Genomic DNA, 24,792 nt, shown 5'->3' with positions numbered 1-24,792 from the left:
ATTGGCGTGCTTTACATGAGCATTGGTTACACACAAGATCAAATTCATTTTGGTTGTAGACATGGGGAGGTTAAGTAATTTGACCAGAATCACAGAATGTTGAGCTGAAGCAGAAACTCCAACCTGGTTCCCCAGTTGCAAAGTCTGCAGCTCTGGAAATAACACCACATCCTCTCCCCTAGTGCAACATTTAATCAAGTGGTCAACTGGATAAAAAAACATAAAGATAACAAATAACTTAAAAGTGCTTTGTCGCTATTTGAAAATATGTCCTCATTTTAGTTTTTTAGAGCACTAACCATAATTTTGATGCAAATAAGACCCACTCATATATGTAATTTCTAAAGGAAATGCTCTAGGTATTACAGTTTTGATTACATCAAGATGACATCAGGCGTTCCACACTTTTGTAATAAATATAGAACGTTAGCAATCTAGTTGTTCATTAGGATACTGTTGAGAGGCGGAGACCAGGGGCAAGGACTCTGAAAATGGAAGGCAGGTAGGAGGGTGCAGAGGCAACAATTTGAGCACACTGGGCAGGCAGGATGGGCTGTGGCCGCACAACAGACTATGGAGGGCAGTGGAAAGGGGGCAGGGGCACCAAACCAACAATACAGGACTGGCAGGAGAGGCTGTGGCATTATAATAGACCATTGTGGGCAGAAGGAAGAGGCAGTGGTAGTACAACCATACATGCCAACAGACCCGATTAATCCAGGAAATGTCCAATGTTTTTAAGCTCAAATGGGCTTTATTTGATCTGTCTCCTGTCTACAATCTCCTCTTTTTCAATGTAACTCAAAGGGGAAAATCAATACCCCAGTTGTTTTTCAAAATCTCCCTCTTACCAAGTTCAAAATGTTCGCAAGTATGGTACATTGGATCATGGAAGGCAGGAGGAATTGGAGTAGGGGCATGGACTCGGATAACAGAGGACAGGAGGGACATAGAGAGGTGCACCAAACTGACCCTACAGGGCAGGCATCAGGGTTTGCAGCAGCACAATACACCACACAGGGCATGCGGGACGGGAGTGCAGCACAACAATCCATAGAAAGCAATAGGGAGGGGACAGGACCATGCACATGGACAACAGAGAACAGAAGGGAATGAGGCAATGGTAGCTAGCTGACCATAATGGACAGACAGGAGAGAAAGCTGCAGCATAACAGACCATAAAGGGCAGGAGGGATGGATCAGGGGCATTACAATGAAACAGCCAAGCCAGGAGGGAGGGAATAGGAGTCTGCACATGGAAACAGAGGGCTGGGGGCAAGGGGGCAGGGCAGGAGCAGCAAGATGACCACTAGAAACAAGACACACCATGGAGAGCAACAGTGAAACTATGATGGCATACACACATACCATGGAAGGAACATGGGAGGGGGTCAGGGGCAGCTAGCTGACCACACAGGGAAGGTGGGAGGGGCCGTGGCAGCACAGAAGACCATGCATGGCAAACAGGAGGGTTAGTGGCAGCACAATGGATATGATGGGCAAGAAGGAGGGTGCAGGGGCATGCACAAATGACCATGGAGGATAGAAGGGAGGGTCAGGACCTGGGCACAGACAAGAGAGTTCAGGGGAAGGGGCCTCACAACAGACCGCGCGGGGCAGGCAGGAGGAGCAGTTGCTGCACAACAGACCAGGGAGGGCAGAAGGGTGTGGCAGTAAAATGGACCATGGGGGACAGGAGGAAGGGGATAGGGGCCTGGCATGTGGACAGGCAGGGTGGAGGTGGCAGGGACAGGTTGCAGTCATCTGACAATGCTAGGCAGGTGGAAGGGGAGTGGCAGCTCAACAGAACACTCAGAGTAGATAGGAGTGGCAGGTCCATGGAACATGGTGGGGAAAAAGGATGGAGCAGGGGCATGCACAAAGACATCGGAGGGCAGGGGGAAGGAGAATAGGGGCAGCAAGCTAAGCACAGAGGCTAAGCAGGAGGTCAATGATGGGGCATAGAATTGGGCAATGGAGGGCAGGAGGAGTGGACTGGTACATCATGCTAAATGGAGGGCAGTGGCAGCACATAAGACCATGCATGGCAGGAGGGAGGAGGCTAGTCCATGGATTCAGACAACAGAGGATAGGGAGGAGGTGGATGGGGCAGCAAGCTAACTGTTCAGACAAGGTGGGTATTAGGAACTTTATTGTTTTTAAAATGCGTGTCTGTGCAAACTACTTAAAATATGAACAAGTATGCAGCATAATCTCACTTTTATTCAGGAAGAAGAGGACGTTTGTGACTGTGACTCCGGGCTCACTTGGCAGAAACACCCCCTGACCCTCCACACCCCATCGCAAAATGTAATGCCCGTGAAAAGGGTAGGTGAACGCAGTGTTATATAGAACATGGTCCTGAGAGCACGATTGAAAATAATAACTAGATATAGTGTATGGTATAAACTATGCACCAAACATTGTGATATAAGATGAACCGGGGCGTGAAATATAATATGCAGTACATTGTGCGCAATGACAGATTGATTGGAGAGCGCGAGATAGCACAGGCACTAGCGCGTGCTATGTGATATGCGCCTTGGAGTGTAATATGCACAGGGCAGTGTTGTGTAACCTAACTAGTCTCTAAGGTTGTAATATAAAATATGTGCTGGGGAGTGTAATGTTGCATATGCACTGTGACAAAGATATGGATCCCAGATTGTAATATGTATGGCATAGCGCTGTGCGTTATAACATAGACATCGAGGAAGGCACGTTAGATGGGGCAATATAACCTGTGCGAAGGCAAGTGTGGCATGACATATTCACGGGGTGGTGTTACAGTGCACATGGGCTAGAGAGTGTCATAGCATACGCACTAGCTGGTGGAATACAACACAAAGGTGTGTGGCACTCGGCGGGCACTGGTGGGTGTAACACAGCATTGGGCTCAGCCAGGAGCGCGCTGTGACTCTCAAGTGAGGTTTGTCTCCTTTTCAGAGAGTAAAATAAAAAGTATTACACATCCGGCGGTGGATGTGTGGTTTATTAACCGTGAGGGGGGTTTCTTGCATAGTTTTGGTCGAATTTTTGTCGAATCCCCTTTGAATGGCTTGGTGTGCGTGTGTATTAAATGTGCCCGTCAATAGCTATCCATGTTTGTATACATAAACAACAAGGGTGTCTACTTGGAGAGTACCCAACGGCGGGGGGGCTGGGATTAGGCACGGTAGGGCATCAGACACGTCAGAGCTTCACTAGCGGTGTAAATACATTCCACGTGGATTCATTGTATGCATAGTCAGCTTTTAATGAATATCACGCAAATCGTCATGGTGATAGGTACATACGGTTTGTCCAGCATGTCCTAGGTGTTTCTATAAATATATATATTTTAAAAAAAATAAAAAACAAAGGCCGGCCCCGGGGGATGGGGTCCCTGGGCCATAAGTGGCCTGAGGAGGGAGGCAACGCAGCCCCCTCCTAAAGATTTTTTTTTTTTAAACAGGCCATGGCCCGGGGGTTGGGGTCCCTGGGGCCGATTAAGGCCTTGGGAGGGGGGCCACGCGACCCCCTTCCAAAAATGTTTTTCCCCCAAAAAAAATTAGGGGGCAGGCCCTGGGGGATGGGGTCCCCAGGGCCAATAAATTAGAAAAAGAAGGGGGGCCACACAGCCCTCCATCTTAAAAATATAAAATGAATTAAAAGACTGGCTTCGCGCCGGAGGCCACGCCCCCTCCTTGCAGCACTCTGCAAACGCGCCCCCTGGCCAGTTGTAAGTTGGAGAATTCATTCCCCTTCAACACTGAGGGTCCCTGAGGGACAACTAGCCCAACAGGTATCTCCAGTATGCGCCAGGGAGCTGCGTTGCAGACAGGTGTTCTGAGGCCACGCCCCTTTTTACACCTCTCTGCAATGCAGCTATGTGGCGCTTACTGGAGGTACCTAGTGGGCTAGTTTGACCCTAAGGACCCTTAGGATTCAAGAGAACTTAATCTCTCAACTTAGAATGGCCACAGGGTGCATTTACACAGTGGTGAAGGGAGGGGACGGGGCCTGAGGTGACATGTGCAAACACGCCCTGTGGCGCGTTTTAAGTTGGGGAAATAATTCCCTTTCAATCCTGAGGGAGCCTGGGTGTCAACTAGCCCACCAGGTGCTTCCAGTAAGCGCCACTGCTCTGCGTCGCAGAGAGGTGGTGCAGGCCGTGCCCCTTTTTACACCTCTCTGCAATGGCGCTTACTGGACGTACCTATTTTATTTTATTTATTTTTTATTTTAAAAGTTTTATATAGCGCTAGCTTGACCCGTGGGTATCAGAGCGCTTTACATACATACTGTATAGAGAACACAGACGGAAATTGCTTTACATAGTAGGCAGGCAGTAAGGAAGCAAAAACCAGGGATAAATAAAATACAGCATGGAAGATAAGGTGGTAATCAGCGTAAAGGTGGTAATTCACTCCAGCTTTTTTCAAGATGATTGTGAGGGGCTCCATGAAAAGATTGAAGAGGGCCGGGTAGAGGATCGAACCTTGTGGGACCCCAAGTGTGACTTTTTTTGGCTTCGAGAGACAGGAGTTGATTTTAATTTGTTGCGAGCGGTGTTGAAGGAAGGAGGTGAACCATTTTAGTACTGTGCCATTGATGCCGGAGCGCTTCGCCAAGGTCTCTAAAAGCGCTGGATGATTTACTGTGTCGAATGCCGCAGATAGGTCAATAAGGATGAGTAGGCAGGCATCACCTTCATCTAAAGCCTTGTGAATATCGTCAGAGATGCTGAGCATAGCTGTTTCCGTGCTGCAGCCTTTCCTGAATCCTGATTGAACGGTGTCGAGGAGGGTGAACTCGTCAATGAGTTTGTTGAGTTGGTGGAGAACGCATTTCTCCAATGTTTTTGCAAGGAATGGGAGGTTGGCGATAGGTCTCAGGTTGTTGAGATCATTAGGGTCAACCCCTGTTTTTTTGAGAATGGGTGTGATTTGTCCAAGTTGAAGGGAGTCTGGGACACAGCCTGAGGTGAGAGAGGCGTTGATGATTTTTGTCCAGAAAGGGGAAATGGTGTGGTTAAGTTCTTTTATGAATGTGGATGGGATGGGGTCCATAGTGTGGGAGGAAGGTTTTAGGTTAGAAATTATCCTGAAGACCTAATTTTCTGACATTAGCTCAAAGTCGGACCAGTGCGCATTGTTTTTTAGCTGGAGGCAGACCTGATTGTCCTTTGTGAGAACTCTTTCTGAAAGATCAGGGGTGGTTAGAGTGGGGCAGGCTAAGAGGGAAGGAGGGTTAGAGGTTTGGTTGAAGGATTGATCAATTTTCGAGACTTTATTAGTGAAGAAGGTGGCAATTTCTTCACAACGCTCATTGGTGGCTTTGATTTCTTGAGAGGGAGTGCAGTTAGTTTGGCTTTTGACAATCTTGAAGAGTTCTCTCGGTCTGTTTATGAAAAAACACAGCACCAAATGCACCACTCAATCTATATAATACAAGTGAGTCCAAATCTTTAAAGACGTTTTCCAAAAGGTTCTTCTTTATTATACAGTTTGACATGTGATTTTTTTTAAAAACTTCCGACAACAGCAAAAGCAGCCGACGCGTTTCGTCCAACTTTGGACTTCTTCAGGGCCAAAATAGTAGGTTGAATAATAAGCACATAGGGTTCTGATTAACTCAATTCTCTCGGTCTGTTTTTCGCCAGATCTAGTTGGCTGCGGAAGAAGCACGCCTTTTCACTGAAAATTTGGTTTTTGTATGCTTGCCGAGCTGATCTAAGTTGCGCTAGGTGTAAGGTCGAGGGGTTTAGTCTCCAGGACCTTTCCGTTCGTCTGAGTTGACGCCTTTCCTCATTCAGGTCCACGTTAAACCAGGGTTTAGATTTGGTTCGCCTCAGTTGTTTGAGTTTAAGAGGAGCTAATTGGTCTAGGACCGTTGTCATTTTTGAGTTAAAGTTTGTAGTGAGGTCATCGGCTGTCGATGATGAGGGTTGGAGTTGGAGATGGCCATGAATCCTGGATTCAAGTTCGGATAAAGGGATTGCTTTGATATTTCTGGTCCAGTGTTTAGGTTTGTCATCACGAATAGGTTGGTGGAAGACAAGTGCATCAGTCTTGAACAGAATGAGGTGGTGGTCGGACCAGTCAATGGGAGAAATCGCTCTCAGAGAGACCAGATCATTGTTGGTAATGATCACATCCAGTGTTGCACCTTTGATGTTAGTTGGTTTGTTGCAGAGTTGTTTGAGGTTATATATTTCAAGTAGGTTGGATAGGTTCTGGGTAGTGGAGTCTTCTGGGTCGTTCCAGTGGATATTGAGGTCACCCAGGAACACGTCTTTAGTGTCAGTCATGGAGAACCGTGAAATTAGGTATGTTAGTTCTTTATGGAAAAGGGTACGCTCTCCAGGAGGATGGTAGATGGTGTGGAATTTGATGGGTGAGGTGCCCTTGGCAGTGAGTTCGACACCCAGGTATTCAAACGATAGGTATTCTGCAGGTTTAAGTTTGGTAATCTGTATTCCTGCCTTGTTGATGATGGCTAGACCTCCCCCCGTTTTGATCAGTCTGTCTTGTCTGATGATGGCGTACCCTGGGGGGGTGAGAATGTCAAGAATGGGGGTGGAGTGTACATTGAGCCAGGATTCAGTGAGGAAAGCGATGTCAATTTCTTCAGCGAGTAGAGCTTCAGCAATGTCTGTAGCGTGTTGTACTGCTGATCTGCAGTTGAGGATGTCATCAGTGATGTCATTTGAGATGTCATCAGTGATGTCATCAGTGATGTCACTGACCATGTCATGAGTGAGGTAATATGTGACATCATCAGCAGTGCATTGCGGGCGCGCGAGTTATAGTTAGCGGAACTAACTATAACGGGGGAATTTCAATGGTTTTGTACGAGTGAAAAGTCCAGCTAACTATAACGCCCCTGAAACCTATGTTTTCTTCAGTGATATATATATATATATATATATATATATATATATATATATATATATATATATATATATATATATATATATATATATATTCACTTAAAAAACCATAGGTTTCACACAGGTTATAGTTAGGTGGACATTTCACTCGTAAAAAACCAATGAAATTCCCACGTTATAGTTAGTTCAGATAACTATAACTCGCACGCCCGCAATCCACTGCTCATGACGTCACACATTACACCACTCATGACATGGTCAATGGCATCACTCATGACATCACTGATGACATCATCCTTGTGATAGAGTGGCGGTCGCGCGAGTTATAGTTATCTGAACTAACTATAACGGGGGAATTTCATTGGTTTTTTACGAGTGAAATGTCCACCTAACTATAACCTGTGTGAAACCTATGGTTTTTTAAGTGAATTTGCAAGGTTTTTTAAATGCTAATTCCTAACTATAACATGTGTGAAACCTATGTTTTTTTAAGTGAATTTGTACGGTTTTTTAAATGCTAAGTTATGTATTTATTAATTATTTTTTTTCCAAGGTTTTTCACCGTGCGCGCACCCCGCAATTTGTTTCGAAAATAATAAAATGTTTTTTACACCCTTAGGGTTCCTTCTGTGACCCCCTGACAACCGCTGGGGGTCAGGAACTCTCTTCCCTGCCCCGTTTTCACATTTTCCACCTTTTTTCCACCTTTCCTTTTCAGTGCGACAGACAAAATGACGGCCGACACTTCCTGATTTTGACCGATTCGAATGTTTACTGACATCTATCAACCAATCAGAATTTCGCTCGCACACGGCACCGTGCGCGCACAGTGCACGCACGGTGCGCGTATAGATATTTATATGCTTTTAAATGCTATTTTCTCAGGAAATACTGAACAGATTGACACCAGACCTGCAAAAGGCACTTCCCTGACCTGAGGACTACCTCTCTGCCAAATTTCAAGTAAGTCTGTTCAGCCGTTCGGGCTGTACCTTCGACTAAAGGTCCTATGGAAAAATGCATGGGGAAAACGTGTTTTGGGACCCCCCTTTTTTCTCGGCCCCCCCTTGACGAATCACCCCGAGACTTTCAGGGTAGGAGCTGAGCAGAGCGCCCCATTAGTTTTGAAAATTGCGCGAGGATTCGTCAACCGGCGCCAAAGTTATTCAAAATAGAATTTTCAGATTTCCTATGGAAACACGGTCCTAACTATAACTATCTACTGGCGACCGCCAGTAGATAATATATATATATATATATATATATATAATATATATATATATATATATATATATATATATATATATAATATATATATATCTTCAAGGTATGTAGATGTGGAATAAAGAGCAACCTATACTAAATTATTTTCACTCACATTCTTGATATTTTGGTCATCAATTATTTTGACACAACATTCTGTCCATACAATACTTTTGGTTCTGATATTCAGTCAGTGGTCCCACTGTGATGATGCCCTGTTCCACAAAATGGACATCAAAGTTGGTTGGTGGAACTCAAGTGCTGCTGACTACCACAACAGACTGGTAGCATATCTAGTCTTAGAGAATCTCTATAGTAATGCACAGTGACGTTTTGTAGATGTGATTGTGGGATGAAGACAGCGACTGACAACATTCAGGTTCACATAAGTAATCCAATAATGTATTCATTTCACTGTTCAAGAAACCTAAGTCAAAAAGAAACCATAGATAATTTACTAAGTCAACCAGGCATTGCACATGGCGCAATCTCCAGTGGTCCACTGCCGTACAAGAGTGATTGAGCATTCAGAGAAAGGAACATTCTTCACTCATTCATGCCCTGAATAAAGGAGAACCAACACCTGCCCTACTATACAGCAGAATCATAGAATTTACCCAAGCCTAGTGCACAAAATATTAGGGAATGGCAATCCTCAGGATTACCCTTACATAATGTCAGCCATTTTCCAGGCTGCCTGCTCACAACATGTAGAACAGTTCATCATAATCATGGGTAATCACACTCATGTGACTACCTCGTGGTTTCTGTGAGAAAATAGTCACAATTACCATGCGCCTTTATATTCAAGAGCTCAAATTACTTTGAAATTTGCTGTTCATAGAAGGTCTGCTAAAAAGTCAGACCTGACTAGATGAAAAGTGCAAGCTATAATTTGAAGGACCAGTACAACATTTCTTGCAGCAGTGTGGAGTAGTTGCTGGATTTGATTGCAGCAATTTTTACATAAAGAAATGGGGGGAATGTTTCATTTGTAGCCTCTCAGACATGGTAATGGCAAGAGGAAAGGCAGATGTAATGAACTCTAAAGGCGGCAATGGAGGAAATTGCCTCATACTTCAAAGTTTCTTTAATGTTATAAGGTTTGTCAGCTGCAAACTTTGAAAAACATTATGGCAATAGAGGTTGCAAACATTGTATAATAGCACAAAGAAAACAGCTCATTGGTTTTTATTATTACTGTTTTAGAGTATGAGCTTTTTTTCTACAAAACCAACTCCTCCAATTAATGGCACATTCAAAATCTGCAGATGTTTATGGCTGTTGGATAGGTATGAATTATGCCATCTGTTTTGATGCCTAGAAATTGTCAGCTGTTCATAAACACTTAGGGCCCCATTAGGATGGCGGGCGGATCGCCCCCACTGGGCCGGCGGTAGTCACCGCCGGCCCGGTGGGGGCGATCCGCCCACCATCCGTGCAGCAAAAAACCCCCACCATATTACAATGGCTGGGGGGTCCGCGGTGGAAGGAAAGACCGTCTGCCGCTTTTCCGCCCGGTCGTCAAGGCGACCGGGTGGAAAAGTGTTCAATATGGTGGCGGTGTCTGTGACACCGCCAGCCATATTACAATGTTGGCGGGAACATGCCTTTCCGTGGCGGCATTGCCGCCACAGAAAGGCATGCGGAGTCTGCTTGCGGGGGCCCGTTGTGGGCCCCCAGGGACTCTGGGGGGTGGGGGGTGCACATGGGGTGTACCTATGGTACCCCCCTGCCTTTTAATGAACAACATGGCAGGCACCGCGCGGTGCCTGTCACGTTGTGCATTAAAACGCACAATCTGCCTTAGTGGCATTGCAGCGGGCGTTACTCTCTGCACCACCCGCCACAATGTTGCAGATGCGCCATGTGCCCGCCAGTGTGGCGGGCGCATCCTAATCGGGAGTGCAGGACCGCCGCACCCTCAGCAGGCAGTCCCGTTTCCAGAGGGTATGGCGGGTGGACAAAGTCCGCCTGACATACTAATGGGGCCCCCAGCATTTTTAGGAACACTTGTTTCATTGTCTACCAAGATGAGAAAATGATAGCACCCGAAATGAAAAAACTCAATAACATAGCAAAAAGTAGTTAGGTCAGTTTACAAGCATTGTTATGGTTGAGTGCTATAATTTGAAAGAAGGTTAAAGATGTTTCAGGGTGTGGAGGCAACTTCTTGTATTGTCCTTTCAACTTGTGATAGTCTTGATAAAAATGTATTTTTTGAGTTGCTGTGTTCATTTGAATCAATTAGACAAGACCAGATATCAGTGCCATTTCCTATTGTGGGATCTTGGGTTGTTGGTTGAGGGGCAGTTTGAACCCTCTTCAAGCAACAGCCACAATCCCTGTCAGGGTGAGCCACTAGAGCGACTAATTAATCTGTGCTTAAACCTCTTAAAGCTTGGCATATAAGCAGTCAGGGTTAACGTAGAGGTTACATGTAAAGTATTTATGTAGCACACAAACAGTGATTAACTGAAAAAACAATGCAAAACAAATCCCAAACCAATTTAGAAAAACAGAGTAAAACGTAATAAATTACTTGAAACCAAAACAACAAAAACCCAATCAGTAGAACCAGAATATGCAATTTTAGAGTTTGGAGCAAAACAGGTAACAGCACCGTCCCCCCATCAAGTCAAAGATGGTTCATCCTGACAACACCCACCAGACCCTTTTTTGCAATACACAAAGGCCAACAGTCAAGAACACCTAGTCATGTGACCCAGGAATAGGCTGCAAGCTCAAAATGGTTAGGACAAGAAAATTGCAACTTTCCAAAAGTGGAAGATTCAGAATTATGACTTAAAATCCAATGTGATTATTAAAGAGGATTTTCGCGGCGGGATGCCTGACTTTCACCTTGTGGATACCCTGCTATCTCACAGGGGAATACCAGGACGGGTTCCCTAAGCAAGCGCCGGGAAACCCACTGCGGGTAGCTGTGCGCTATATAAGCTCAACTACATTTACATTTACATTTAAGTTAGAATTCCTCATATACCAAATATGACTTTCCTACCTGCTATCAATCAAACATTTGTACTTATTAAGGTTACTAAATGCTATCCTATGAGAGAGGCAGGCCTCACAGTAGTGAAAAACACATTTCTAAGTTTTTCAATACCAGGACATGTAAAACTTAAGGTGCACAGACATAATATCTAGTTTATATTTTCAGAGTACAAAAATATCGAGTTGGAAATTTTGAAGGGGCTGAAAATCGAAATCAAGAATATCAGTGACCAGAATATCGACATGAAGGTAAGAAATATCGTTTTTGTTAATATCGAAGTCAGTAATATCATTTGTAAAAATATCGTCGTTGATAATATCGATGTTTATATTGGTGTTATGTATTTTAGTATGTATTTTAAATGTGTGTTCTATATTTGTTAAGTATTGTATTTAAAAAAAATATATCTATTACATTTTTTGAAGTTTATTAATTTTTTTTAAAGTAAATTTTGCATTTTAGTTCTGTAGCGGGTTGTGGGTTTATAGGGGAATAGGGTAGGAAGTTATTTAATTATACTATATAATAATTTTTAGAAATTAATAATTATTTTTAATTACATTTTGAGTTTGTATTCTGTAGCGGGATGTGGGTTTTTAGGGGAATAGGGTGGGAAGTAATTTAATTATAATAAAGTATTTATTAATTTTTATTTATTGGTATTGATAATTAATTTCTTGTTAATTAATTATTAATTGGTAATTAATTTTTATTAATTGATTAATTGATAATTATATTAATTATTTTATTTATTTTTGGAGCGGGTTTTGGGTTTATAGGGAAATAGGGTGGGAAGTAATTTAATTTTAATGAAGTAATTAATAATTTGTATTTGTTGGTATTGATAATTAATTTATTGTTAATTAATTATGAATTGGTAATTAATTTTTATTAATTGATTAATTGATAATTATATTAATTGTGTTATTGTTTTTTAGGAGTGGGTTGTGGGTGTATAGGGGAATAGAATGGGAAGTAATTTAATTATAATGAAGTAATTATTAATTTTTATTTGTTATTATTTATAAATAATGTATTATTAATTATGAATCGGTTATTTAATTTAAAAATGTTTTTAATTGTTAAGTATGTTGATTTTAACACTCTGCTATCCAATACTTTCCCTACAGTTACACTCTCTGGAGAGAGAATAGTAATTTTTACCCTTACGCTATCCAACGCTTTCCCTTCTGTTGCACTCTCTGGAGTGGGAATCGTAATTTTTACCCCTTTGCTATCCAACACTTTCCCTACTGTTGCACTCTCTGGAGTGGGAATAGTTATTTTTACCCCTACGCTATTCAGCACTTTTCCTACTGTTGCACTCTCTGGATTGGAAATAGTCATTTTTACCCCTACGCTATCCAACACTTTCCCTACTGTTGCACTCTCTGGAGTGAGAATATTAATTTTTACGCATACACTATCCAACACTTTCCCTACTGTTGCACTCACTGTAGTGGGAATAGTAATTTTTACCCCCTCGCTATCCAACACTTTCCCTACTGTTCCAATTTCTGGAGTGGGAATAGTAATTTTTACTCCTATACTATACAACACTTTCCCTACTGTTGCACTCCCTGGAGTGGGAATAGTAATTTTTACCCCTTCACTATCCAACACTTTGCGTACTGTTGCACTCTCTGGAGTGGGAATAGAAATTTTTACCCCTACGCTATCCAACACTTTCCCTCTGTTGCACTTTCTGGTGTGGGAATAGTAATTTTTACTCCTATGCTATCCAACACTTTCCCTACTGTTGCACTCCCTGGAGTGGGAATAGTAATTTCTACCCCTTTGCTATTCAACACTTTCCCTACTGTTGCACTCACTGGAGTGGGAATAGTAATTTTTACCCCTACGCTATCCAACAGTTTTCCTACTGTTGCACTCTCTGGAGTAATTTTTAACCCCTTCGCTATCCAACACTTTCTCTACTGTTGTACTCTCTGGAGTGGGAATGGTTATTTTTACCCCTACGCTATCCAGCACTTTCCCTACTGTTGCACTCTCTGGAGTGGGAACAGTAATTTTTACCCCTATGCTATCCAACACTTTCCCTACTGTTGCACTCTCTGGAGTGAGAATAGTAGTTTTTACCCCTACACTATCCAACACTTTCCCTACTGTTGCACTCACTGTAGTGGGAAAAGTAATTTTTACCCCTTCGCTATCCAACACTTTCCCTACTGTTGCACTCACTGGAGTGAGAATAGTAATTTTTACCCCTACGCTATACAACACTTTCCCTACTGTTGCACTCTCTGTAGTAGGGATAGTAATTTTATTCCCTCCGCTATCCAATATTTTCTCTACTGTTTTAGTTAGTGTATTTTAAAAGATTAAAAATATTCAACTTTTTTAATTTGCTATATATATATTTTTCATATTTTTATTTATATTATTGGTGTATGTGTATATATATGTATTTATAATGTTTTATTATGTTTATAAATATTATTAAGTAAGTATATATATTATATTTGATACATATATCTGTTTAATTAATTTTACATTATATGTATTAGTTATCATTTTAAACATTTTAAAATAATTTTAACTATGTTTCTTTTAATTATATGTATTATTTACTTTATTTTACATTATTTTTTAAACATTAAAAAATACTATATTTTTAACAATGATATTTTCGACAACGATATTTTTTCCCCGATATTTTTGTACTTACCATTATGTAGATAGGACTTCGATATTCTGGATATCAATATTTTAGTGTCGATATTTTTGTACGTCGATATTCTGTCAGTGATCCAAAACCTAAAGGTACGTGCCCAACCTTTTAATTACAATGCACCCTTCCCTATGATCTGTCTAAAAAGTTACTTAGTGGTTACTTATATGTAATAAAAAGAACGTTCTAGGCTTTGCAAGGAGGTTATAATGCCAAGTTGATTTAGCAGATGAAAACTTCATACAGGCTGCAGTGGCATGTTTTAAGGGGCTGCTTAAATGGGTAGCACAATGAGTGCTGCAAGCCCACTAGTAGTATTTAATTTACAGACCCTGGAATATGATATACCACTTTACTAGGGACTTTAAGTAATATAAATATGCCAATCTGTTAGAATCCAATGTTACCATCTTTAAGGAAGTGGACGCAAGCACTTCAGCACTGGTTAGCAATCGTAAAGTGCACTGTGCCCTAAGGCCAACAAAAACAAAGTCAGCAAAATACGAGGGGTGAAAGGAAAATGTTTGGGGGAAGAGCACCCTAAGTCTGAAAGGTATAACACCTATTATGACAGTGCAATGTTCCATGAGGGATTGAAAGACAATGTGCATGGTCTGAAAACAAACATAGCTCTGAGTCATATTTTGATGAAAAGTGAAATCTGAATAGTGGAATTATCCTTTCAAATGATGAGTTTATCAGTGAACACTGATTGCCTCCTTTCAAATTCCTACCCCAAAAAATAACAAAATGATCAGTTCTCCTAAATATTTATTGATGCAAATGATTACTATGATGGGTATAATCCATATAGAGTTAAAAAAAAAACCTTTAGAAACAGGGATTGTGTATTAGTACCTATTCTTGAAGTCTCCCATCACATATTTCACCAACTGCAATTTACTAACTCTATTCAATTTAGGATGCAAACATAATTAAAAGAATTGTTAACTTTTTAGAGTGCCATAACTTTGTTGTTATCATGTGAACATATTAAAGACGTTGAATTACCTTTGCTGAAGTTCTTATTGAATCCTCCTTGCCAGTGATCACAGCTTGGCCCATTGCTAGCTGTGGGATTCAAGTTGGAAAATCAATATTACAGTGTTAGTGGTGGATAAAAAAGTCATTGAGTCAGAAGAAAGAACAACTCAGAGATTATATCCTCTGAAGTCAAAGGCCAATGGCCATTACATTTGAATGTGAAACAACCTTTGCAACGAGGTTTTTACCACATTGGACCTTTACCGCAGATTTTTTACCATCCATTGTAAATGCATAAGCATTCTAAAAACAATGCAGGGTGAAAAATGCATGGTTAAGACATGCAGAGTGTTTCCCTGCATTGTTCTGTCATACATCCAATTTGAATATGCAATTTTCAAGGAAAAGTATTTGTCATTATTAATGGACAAACTGGATCTAGAATGTACAGTATGTTTATCAGGAAGTACAACATTTGCAGAGCCTCTCTTACTGAAAACTATTGTAAATTAAAGCATTGTGTCAATCAATGAGAACCTATAATGCATCAGTTGTTGCATCAACCTAAATCCAATGACTTTATAGAACAGAAACACTGTGATCAACTGAACATTACAGCCTCATTTTCAAGTCACGCTTTAAATTCCGCATTTTTTCCCACCACGGAGCACAGCAGCTGTTAGATACATAAGGTAGTATACTGTAGTAGCACATATGTGACTGAACTTTACTTTTATTTGCATTTTGTATGTTTCCCTCACAAACAATATTCAAGTCTCTAGCATAACACTTGATATCTTGGGCAGAACACAATTATACCTCCTGGAACAAATTTATGCTACGTCTTTGAAAACATTCTGATATAATGAAGAACCTGGGCAAGCACACTGACAAAATCTAAAATATGAACAGATATTGCTGCACAAAATTACACAATACACCCTATTGGTGATAGAAATGTGTGATAAATGAGGGGCAACAGCGGAGAGAGCAGCAAAATCTTCATCAAAATAGGTAAGTTAATTTAACTCTCAATTTGACATGAATTATACAGTAATTGCAAGCAGAAATGTTTCCAGATGGTGTACATACAGGTGTACTTTATCCCGAAAATCAAATTTTAGCAAAAAAAACATCAAATTATTTACAATCAAACTTCAGTCTCTGGGGCTTTGTAGTCATTAGAAATAATTTTCTAACAGATTTTTCTACCCTTTCAACAGCAACAAATCCTGGTGTGCCGTGAGACATTTTGGAATCTACCTTAAAACCAAAAATGTTTAACCCATCACCATACCAATCAATTAAGAGAATAATCTTAGTTAAAAGCAGTTTCTTGAAATGCTATTTAAGGAGGATCAAAATAATCTTACTTAGAAGAAAACAGTGTCTGATTTAATGTACTGAAAAACAGGGATGCATACAGTGTCAAATAATTCAGACGTTCTACAAATACATTAATGTTCTACTGTTAGAAATGGGATTTCTGGTTGGCTAAGGCTTGCGCCAAAGTCAGGCAGAAACCACCACTCTAGTCAGGGCAAGGAAGTTACACGCCAAAGATAACCCCTGCTCACCCCCTTGGTAGCTTGGCACGAGCAGACAGGCTTATCCCTGAGGCGATGTGTAAAGCGTTTGCGCACGCACCCAGCAACAACACCCAAGGCCCACCACAAAGGAAACTCCACACAAGGTATTATATAAAAATAACCTTTGTATTATACACAACACATTAGATAAAAACACACACTTTACAATGTGCCAACAGGCACGGGCAGAATTTACAAGGGATTATATATACAGGGGACAGGGCCACATGGACCACTGTCAGGAATTAGCACTCTTTAGAAATAGCACTTAGAACGTAGGAATAATATTTTAGAACATAGCACATACAATCACTGTAGCACTAAAAATAGAACATATAGCACACAACCAGTAACTACTGGTAACCAGAAAGTACCACCTACGCAACCCTAACCACCTTTAGGAATATCACGCAGGGAACTAGGACCTTACTAGTACCACCTGTACTAAGGAGAAAACAACCACCTAAGTATCACTCTACCTGTAGGGGTCTAAGCACATAAACACAGGATGCATAAAATACATTTAGAGGTGTAAAGCAAAGCACATGACGCATAAACACATTCAGAGGTGCAGAAAAGGTACAATGGCGCCAAAACTCACATTAGCCACTACTGTGGCAGTCCCTGGGCCAACTGGCCTTGAAGGGGCAAGGACGCCCGGCGTCCAACAAAGTCAGGGCGCGCCGGCGCAGGCTGCGCAAGCCAGAACACCGAGGCCACAACCTAAACGTTGCAGTTGCCCACTAAGTGCTGGGAAACTGGAGAGATGCGGTGGCACCACTGTGCCTTGTTAAACAAATCTGGTGGGGGGTTGGAGCCTCTCCTGGGCTCTAACCACGCAAAATGCCCCCTAGAGCCTCGCAGGCTCCAAACAACTCTGTGGGGCAAGGGGGGAGTGGCCCGCTGCCATCTGGGGCCACTCAATCACGAGAGAAATGCCCCCGTCGTTGGAGCGCCCTGAGCGCTCTGAACATTCATGCCCCCTGAGCCTTCGTGGCTCAAAACACAGTGCCTTTCTTGTGGAGCCTTCCGGCTCTAGATCCAATATGCTCCCCCTCGCGTTGGAGCGGCCCGCTGCCTGCCGGGGCCGCTCGTGGCACCAGAATGGTGCCCTCGTGGGGGGAATCCCTCGGGACTCGGTACCAGTGTGCCCCGTCGTGGGAGCGGACCGGCACTTCTAGCAGCGCACGGAGCCCCCCCCAGCTCTGCTCAACTCACCGGCTGTGGCTCTGGGGGCTCCCGCGTCGTGCCCGCTCTCCGCTCTCTGTTCAGGGACCGGCAGCACTGACGCTGCTTGGACGTCTCCGGTGGCGGCGGCGTTTCTCTACTCGGCGCGGGGCTTCCCTCGATCCGGAAGTCCCGCCCACGGAGTCCCTGCCTTCCGGGTCGCGCTGGGCAGCGGCCCGAGGGAATCCTACGCGCTGCTGGGGCCGCGGCGGTGATTCCCTGGCCGTGAGAGGGGTAGGCTCCCTCGTAATCACCACCACTAAGCGGGGTGGGCACCCGCCGGCTAAACAAACAAATAAGCGGGGTAGGCACCCGCCAACGGGCACATAATGCGGGGTGGGCTCCCGCCTTAAAACCGGCAAAAGCAGGGGAATCCCTATGTCGGGGTTCCCTCGCAGCTGATCGTAGCGCCGCGCTACGGGCCAAAACGACGGCGCTCTTTCAGGGAAAGCGCCTCTCAATGCTGGGGCCACAACCCAAGCGCTCCTAGCGCTATAAGTGAAACAAGAGCGCTTCCAGGCGCTCTAGGGGCGAAATAGAGTCCAGCAAAGTTTTAGGAAGGTGGGCAAGGGGCCAGGCTGGGCCCAGAGCCAGCTCACTGGGCCTCCAGGCAGGGAGGTAGTCCAAGTGGCGGTCCTCTGGCCCAGCGACAGCAGCAGCCCCCTCAGGTAGGATCCTGGAAGAGAACAGTTTCTGTGGGGACACAGCCCCATTTTTATACAGGCAAACCCTTTGTTCTGGGTTCAGGGTGAGGGGGAAAACCAGTCGCAGCTGGTTGGGGAGCACCCTTGATGTGCTCAGCCCCTCACTCTATTCACTGGCAGGGCTAGGGTCATCAGTCGCACCACAGGGGGCGGGGCCAGCATTGTGTGTGGAAAACCCTGTCCTATTCAGGACCCAGGTGTACTCCTCCCACCCATCTAGCTGCTGATCTCCCCATTCACCACTGGGTGACTCATCCTGACTCTGGGGAATCCCTAGCCCGTCACATGACACGACCAGCCAATCACGCGACAGACACACTGCACACAGAAGTGCCCACTTCTAGAAGTGGCACTTCCACACTAGGTACATGCACGCCGCACACATCATCGCGCAGCATTCACTCCCACGAGTCCGCACATACCAAACTCGGGCCTGCACACCCCACGCATCAGGAACTACTAGGGACACATACATTCCCCATGCATTCCTATGGGAGGGCAGGCCTATCTCACCACATGCACTCAGAGCACGCACGCACTTTACCCTGGGACACAGGGAAAGTGCGCAGAGACCAAACAATTACCACACCAAGTCATCAGTAAAAAGAAAAAAAGTTCAGGGGTGAACCTGCCAGAAGGGCCAAGTCCAACACAACCCCCTTCCAGCCAAAACGCAGGGCAGCCCAATCACCACCGTGATGGACTTCCCTGCTTGGGGCGATAGAACACGGACGCGGGCCCGCAACTGCAGGGACACCCTCCGGTTCTACGCCACGGTGAACCCATGGAATTCTTTCTAACACCACTGTCTGGACCAACTGGGCTACCCCACTGGTACTCCCAAGCTGTCCGCGGCCAAGACCAGGCCCTAGGCCACCCAGGTGCCACTGGTCTTTGCCTAACCACAGAGTGGGGGGTAGTAACCCCTGGCACATAGCGGCCATTCTCCACTCTTCCTCTCTGAAAGACAGGACTAGACTGCCACTGGTTCTCCAGCCTAGGGTCTACACCCTCAGGCGGACCAGGAGTCTCAGGGAAGGCTCTCCTCCCCCTACCTCTTCTCCTAGGGTTCCTCCTCCTCTGGCGAGGGGTACACCTAGAACGCCATTCCAACCCAGGGTTTAACCCCTCAGGTTGTACCGGGGGCAGAGGTGGGCTCTCCCACCCTCTGCACCCCCTTCCAGAACCCTGCTCACTACCAACTGGGGCGGTACCTCTGGAAGAAGAACTGGTCGGGACGCTGATTACAGACGTCCCACCCTTCAGGTCAGGCTGATCCCGAACCTGGCCTTCCAACCTCCGGCCTAGAACCTTTGGTGGAATAATTGCCTGGCACTCCAGGACTTCTGGGGATCTCCACTCCATCCCCCTAAGGCTATCAAATGACACGTATGTCGAGCGACTGTCTGTCTGGCGCTGATCTCCCGTCCCCTGTCCACCTGACAGTGCGCGGAGATCCCCCAGAACAGAAGTGGTGTCACCCTGGTCACTACACGGGAACCTAGCCCAACTGGGAAGTCCCTGACCCACCGGCTCTTCCACTGGGGAACTCATCCCCCAATCACTCACGCTGGACTCCTGTACCCTCCCTACCGGAGCGGTACCGCCAGACTCCAGAACCACAGGAGCCCTGGTTACAGGTGCCCCAGGTCCTCCACTCACTAAGAGATCTTCCTCAAGTGGACTAACAGGACAGCCTAGGTCCCCAACTTGGTGTTCCCTCATGAAACCATCCAAGTCCTGAGGCAGGGTTTCGGGCGTCTGGGGACCCTCGGTCACCCCCTCACTCCTGCTCCACTGAGCCAGGCAGCGAGCCCCTACACCCTCCTCGCTATCCTGGGACCTAGCTGGGCTACACTGAGCCTCCTCCACCACGCTGGGCTGGAGGATCTCTGACCCACTATTGTTGGAATCACTCACTAATGACACTAGAGAACCTCTGGCCCTTTCCCAGCGGTCTGCTTCCTCTGCAAGTTCAAATGGACAAAAAGAGTTATACCTCAACAGGTGTTGGCGCAACCCTGGAGAACAACTACTGAGCATCTGCTCCTTGATAATCATATTTAGTACTCCATCCAAATCCTGCTCCGGGTTAAACACCAACCAGTCCACCAGGGCATCATGACATTCCTCCACAGCCTCCTCCCAAGACTGGTGAGACAGCTTCTTACTGCCCCTGAACTTCAACCTACATTCCTCCTCTCGGGAACAAGGTACCACACTCGGGGAACTGGGACTGGGACTCTCTATACTGCACTTTATATTGCTGCCCCCCTGGACTCCACCCTCACTGGGGAATCCAGAAAACTACCACTGCGCTCAGGGGACAGGGAAAGGGGTGAGGCGCTATCTTCTACGCTGGACCCAGCAAGGGACTCCCTACCTACGGGGTCCTCACTCTCTACTGGCGTCCAGGTACTGTCATCTTCTTCTGAGTCTTCAGGGCTCCCCACAGACCCACCACCCTCCAGGTGTGAGGCCCGGGCCCTTTCTTCCTCACTGCGCTCACGTTTCCATTCATCTGCTTGCCATCCAATCATGTAGTTCCTCAATTCGTACACAGTGTCTGACTCTCTCACCCCTATGTTTCTTTCTCTACAGAACCTTTCCAACTCCTGCATACTGTAATAAACTAGATCACTGAGATCAAAAGCAGGCTCCATTCTGGCAGACGTTCTAGAGAAAAGATCACACAGGGAACCTAGGGGTCTGAGTTTAACAGGAGTACACAATTCACAAAAAGATTCAGCAAGCTCTCTAACCCAGAGAACTCACACTCACTTGCCTAGTGCCACTCACCACTCATCCACACACAACCCTCCCCTCGGACTAGTAAGGCAGTTTCTACCACCCCTGATTCCTCAACCTGACCACCACGTGACACAGGTACCAACTCTGGGCGCAGGGCGGGGGACAAATGTACAGGACACTATTACGCTGCCACCACTGGATCCCACCCTCTGGTGAATCCAGAAACACAATGCACTAAGGGGGATGATCTACCCTCCCGAGCTAGGGACACCTAACTCACAGTGCACAAAAACACATTTCCAAAGAAATGACAATTAAAAACAAACTTAGAACAATAATCCCTATACCATGTGATTTATCTAAATGCAGAGTTTTGTAGTGCGGCCAGTTGCCGCTGCGGTACAGCGCAAACGCAAGTCCAAATCCCACCGCTGATCACCAATGTTAGAAATGGGATTTCTGGTTGGCTAAGGCTTGCGCCAAAGTCAGGCAGAAACCACCACTCTAGTCAGGGCAAGGAAGTTACACGCCAAAGATAACCCCTGCTCACCCCCTTGGTAGCTTGGCACGAGCAGACAGGCTTATCCCTGAGGCGATGTGTAAAGCGTTTGCGCACGCACCCAGCAACAACACCCAAGGCCCACCACAAAGGAAACTCCACACAAGGTATTATATAAAAATAACCTTTGTATTATACACAACACATTAGATAAAAACACACACTTTACAATGTGCCAACAGACACGGGCAGAATTTACAAGGGATTATATATACAGGGGACAGGGCCACATGGACCACTGTCAGGAATTAGCACTCTTTAGAAATAGCACTTAGAACGTAGGAATAATATTTTAGAACATAGCACATACAATCACTGTAGCACTAAAAATAGAACATATAGCACACAACCAGTAACTACTGGTAACCAGAAAGTACCACCTACGCAACCCTAACCACCTTTAGGAATATCACGCAGGGAACTAGGACCTTACTAGTACCACCTGTACTAAGGAGAAAACAACCACCTAAGTATCACTCTACCTGTAGGGGTCTAAGCACATAAACACAGGATGCATAAAATACATTTAGAGGTGTAAAGCAAAGCACATGACGCATAAACACATTCAGAGGTGCAGAAAAGGTACAATGGCGCCAAAACTCACATTAGCCACTACTGTGGCAGTCCCTGGGCCAACTGGCCTTGAAGGGGCAAGGACGCCCGGCGTCCAACAAAGTCAGGGCGCGCCGGCGCAGGCTGCGCAAGCCAGAACACCGAGGCCACAACCTAAACGTTGCAGTTGCCCACTAAGTGCTGGGCAACTGGAGAGATGCGGTGGCACCACTGTGCCTTGTTAAACAAATCTGGTGGGGGGTTGGAGCCTCTCCTGGGCTCTAACCACGCAAAATGCCCCCTAGAGCCTCGCAGGCTCCAAACAACTCTGTGGGGCAAGGGGGGAGTGGCCCGCTGCCATCTGGGGCCACTCAATCACGAGAGAAATGCCCCCGTCGTTGGAGCGCCCTGAGCGCTCTGAACATTCATGCCCCCTGAGCCTTCGTGGCTCAAAACACAGTGCCTTTCTTGTGGAGCCTTCCGGCTCTAGATCCAATATGCTCCCCCTCGCGTTGGAGCGGCCCGCTGCCTGCCGGGGCCGCTCGTGGCACCAGAATGGTGCCCTCGTGGGGGGAATCCCTCGGGACTCGGTACCAGTGTGCCCCGTCGTGGGAGCGGACCGGCACTTCTAGCAGCGCACGGAGCCCCCCCAGCTCTGCTCAACTCACCGGCTGTGGCTCTGGGGGCTCCCGCGTCGTGCCCGCTCTCCGCTCTCTGTTCAGGGACCGGCAGCACTGACGCTGCTTGGACGTCTCCGGTGGCGGCGGCGTTTCTCTACTCGGCGCGGGGCTTCCCTCGATCCGGAAGTCCCGCCCACGGAGTCCCTGCCTTCCGGGTCGCGCTGGGCAGCAGCCCGGAGGGAATCCTACGCGCTGCTGGGGCCGCGGCGGTGATTCCCTGGCCGTGAGAGGGGTAGGCTCCCTCGTAATCACCACCACTAAGCGGGGTGGGCACCCGCCGGCTAAACAAACAAATAAGCGGGGTAGGCACCCGCCAACGGGCACATAATGCGGGGTGGGCTCCCGCCTTAAAACCGGCAAAAGCAGGGGAATCCCTATGTCGGGGTTCCCTCGCAGCTGATCGTAGCGCCGCGCTACGGGCCAAAACGACGGCGCTCTTTCAGGGAAAGCGCCTCTCAATGCTGGGGCCACAACCCAAGCGCTCCTAGCGCTATAAGTGAAACAAGAGCGCTTCCAGGCGCTCTAGGGGCGAAATAGAGTCCAGCAAAGTTTTAGGAAGGTGGGCAAGGGGCCAGGCTGGGCCCAGAGCCAGCTCACTGGGCCTCCAGGCAGGGAGGTAGTCCAAGTGGCGGTCCTCTGGCCCAGCGACAGCAGCAGCCCCCTCAGGTAGGATCCTGGAAGAGAACAGTTTCTGTGGGGACACAGCCCCATTTTTATACAGGCAAACCCTTTGTTCTGGGTTCAGGGTGAGGGGGAAAACCAGTCGCAGCTGGTTGGGGAGCACCCTTGATGTGCTCAGCCCCTCACTCTATTCACTGGCAGGGCTAGGGTCGTCAGTCGCACCACAGGGGGCGGGGCCAGCATTGTGTGTGGAAAACCCTGTCCTATTCAGGACCCAGGTGTACTCCTCCCACCCATCTAGCTGCTGATCTCCCCATTCACCACTGGGTGACTCATCCTGACTCTGGGGAATCCCTAGCCCGTCACATGACACGACCAGCCAATCACGCGACAGACACACTGCACACAGAAGTGCCCACTTCTAGAAGTGGCACTTCCACACTAGGTACATGCACGCCGCACACATCATCGCGCAGCATTCACTCCCACGAGTCCGCACATACCAAACTCGGGCCTGCACACCCCACGCATCAGGAACTACTAGGGACACATACATTCCCCATGCATTCCTATGGGAGGGCAGGCCTATCTCACCACATGCACTCAGAGCACGCACGCACTTTACCCTGGGACACAGGGAAAGTGCGCAGAGACCAAACAATTACCACACCAAGTCATCAGTAAAAAGAAAAAAAGTTCAGGGGTGAACCTGCCAGAAGGGCCAAGTCCAACATCTACAAACAAAGAACCCTGAAATTTGATCATGTTGTGTTTCTATTAGGTTGGGTTCAAACTTCTGACTTATTTAGAATTCACAAATATTTCCAATCATCCTCCTGTGATAATGTGAGTGTAGCAGGTATCCAGGAGTACCACTAAAATGTATGTATTACAAAAGGTAACTTATATTTCAGAATCGGAAAACGCAAGGCATAAATCAATTAGTATCTGCTAACTGTTTTCCTTTGAAGTAACGCATTGCCTATATCCCTATGAATAATGTGTGTGTTCTCTCACACTTTGTACAGTGAAAACTGATATACTCCTGCACATAACATCATTCATTTTTGTCCTATTTCAGGGAAGGTAATTACCTACTAATTTCTAATATTTGTAAACAATATGAGTTTATTGATAGTCACCAATATTTTGCAGGGGTTATGTTGTTGGAGCACTAAGAACATTTCCCCTGTGAGGTGATGTACACACACATCAAATAATTTGTTAAGTCTGTAAATCCATTTATGTGTGCAAGTGCACATTTTGGTGCCGATTCCGAT

At 45.9% G+C, this 24,792-nt stretch overlaps 1 protein-coding gene across 3 annotated transcripts in view; it reads right to left on the bottom strand.

The window, feature by feature from the left end:
* The window catches only part of SHISA9 (shisa family member 9), a 1,213,953-nt gene that overhangs the window by 664,034 nt on the left and 525,127 nt on the right, over positions 1 to 24,792 (bottom strand). For all 3 annotated transcript variants that reach the window (XM_085632113.1, XM_085632111.1, XM_085632112.1), the window contains exon 3: positions 14,857 to 14,916. In XM_085632113.1, the coding sequence (XP_085488239.1) occupies positions 14,857 to 14,916 (60 nt within the window). The remainder of the gene's footprint in view (positions 1 to 14,856; positions 14,917 to 24,792) is intronic.

Source organism: Triturus cristatus, chromosome 10 (genome assembly GCF_964204655.1).
Source record: "Triturus cristatus chromosome 10, aTriCri1.1, whole genome shotgun sequence".
Classification (NCBI taxonomy): domain Eukaryota; kingdom Metazoa; phylum Chordata; class Amphibia; order Caudata; family Salamandridae; genus Triturus; species Triturus cristatus.
Note: the sequence above shows the minus strand (reverse complement) of the source record. Positions and strands in the feature narration are given on the sequence as shown.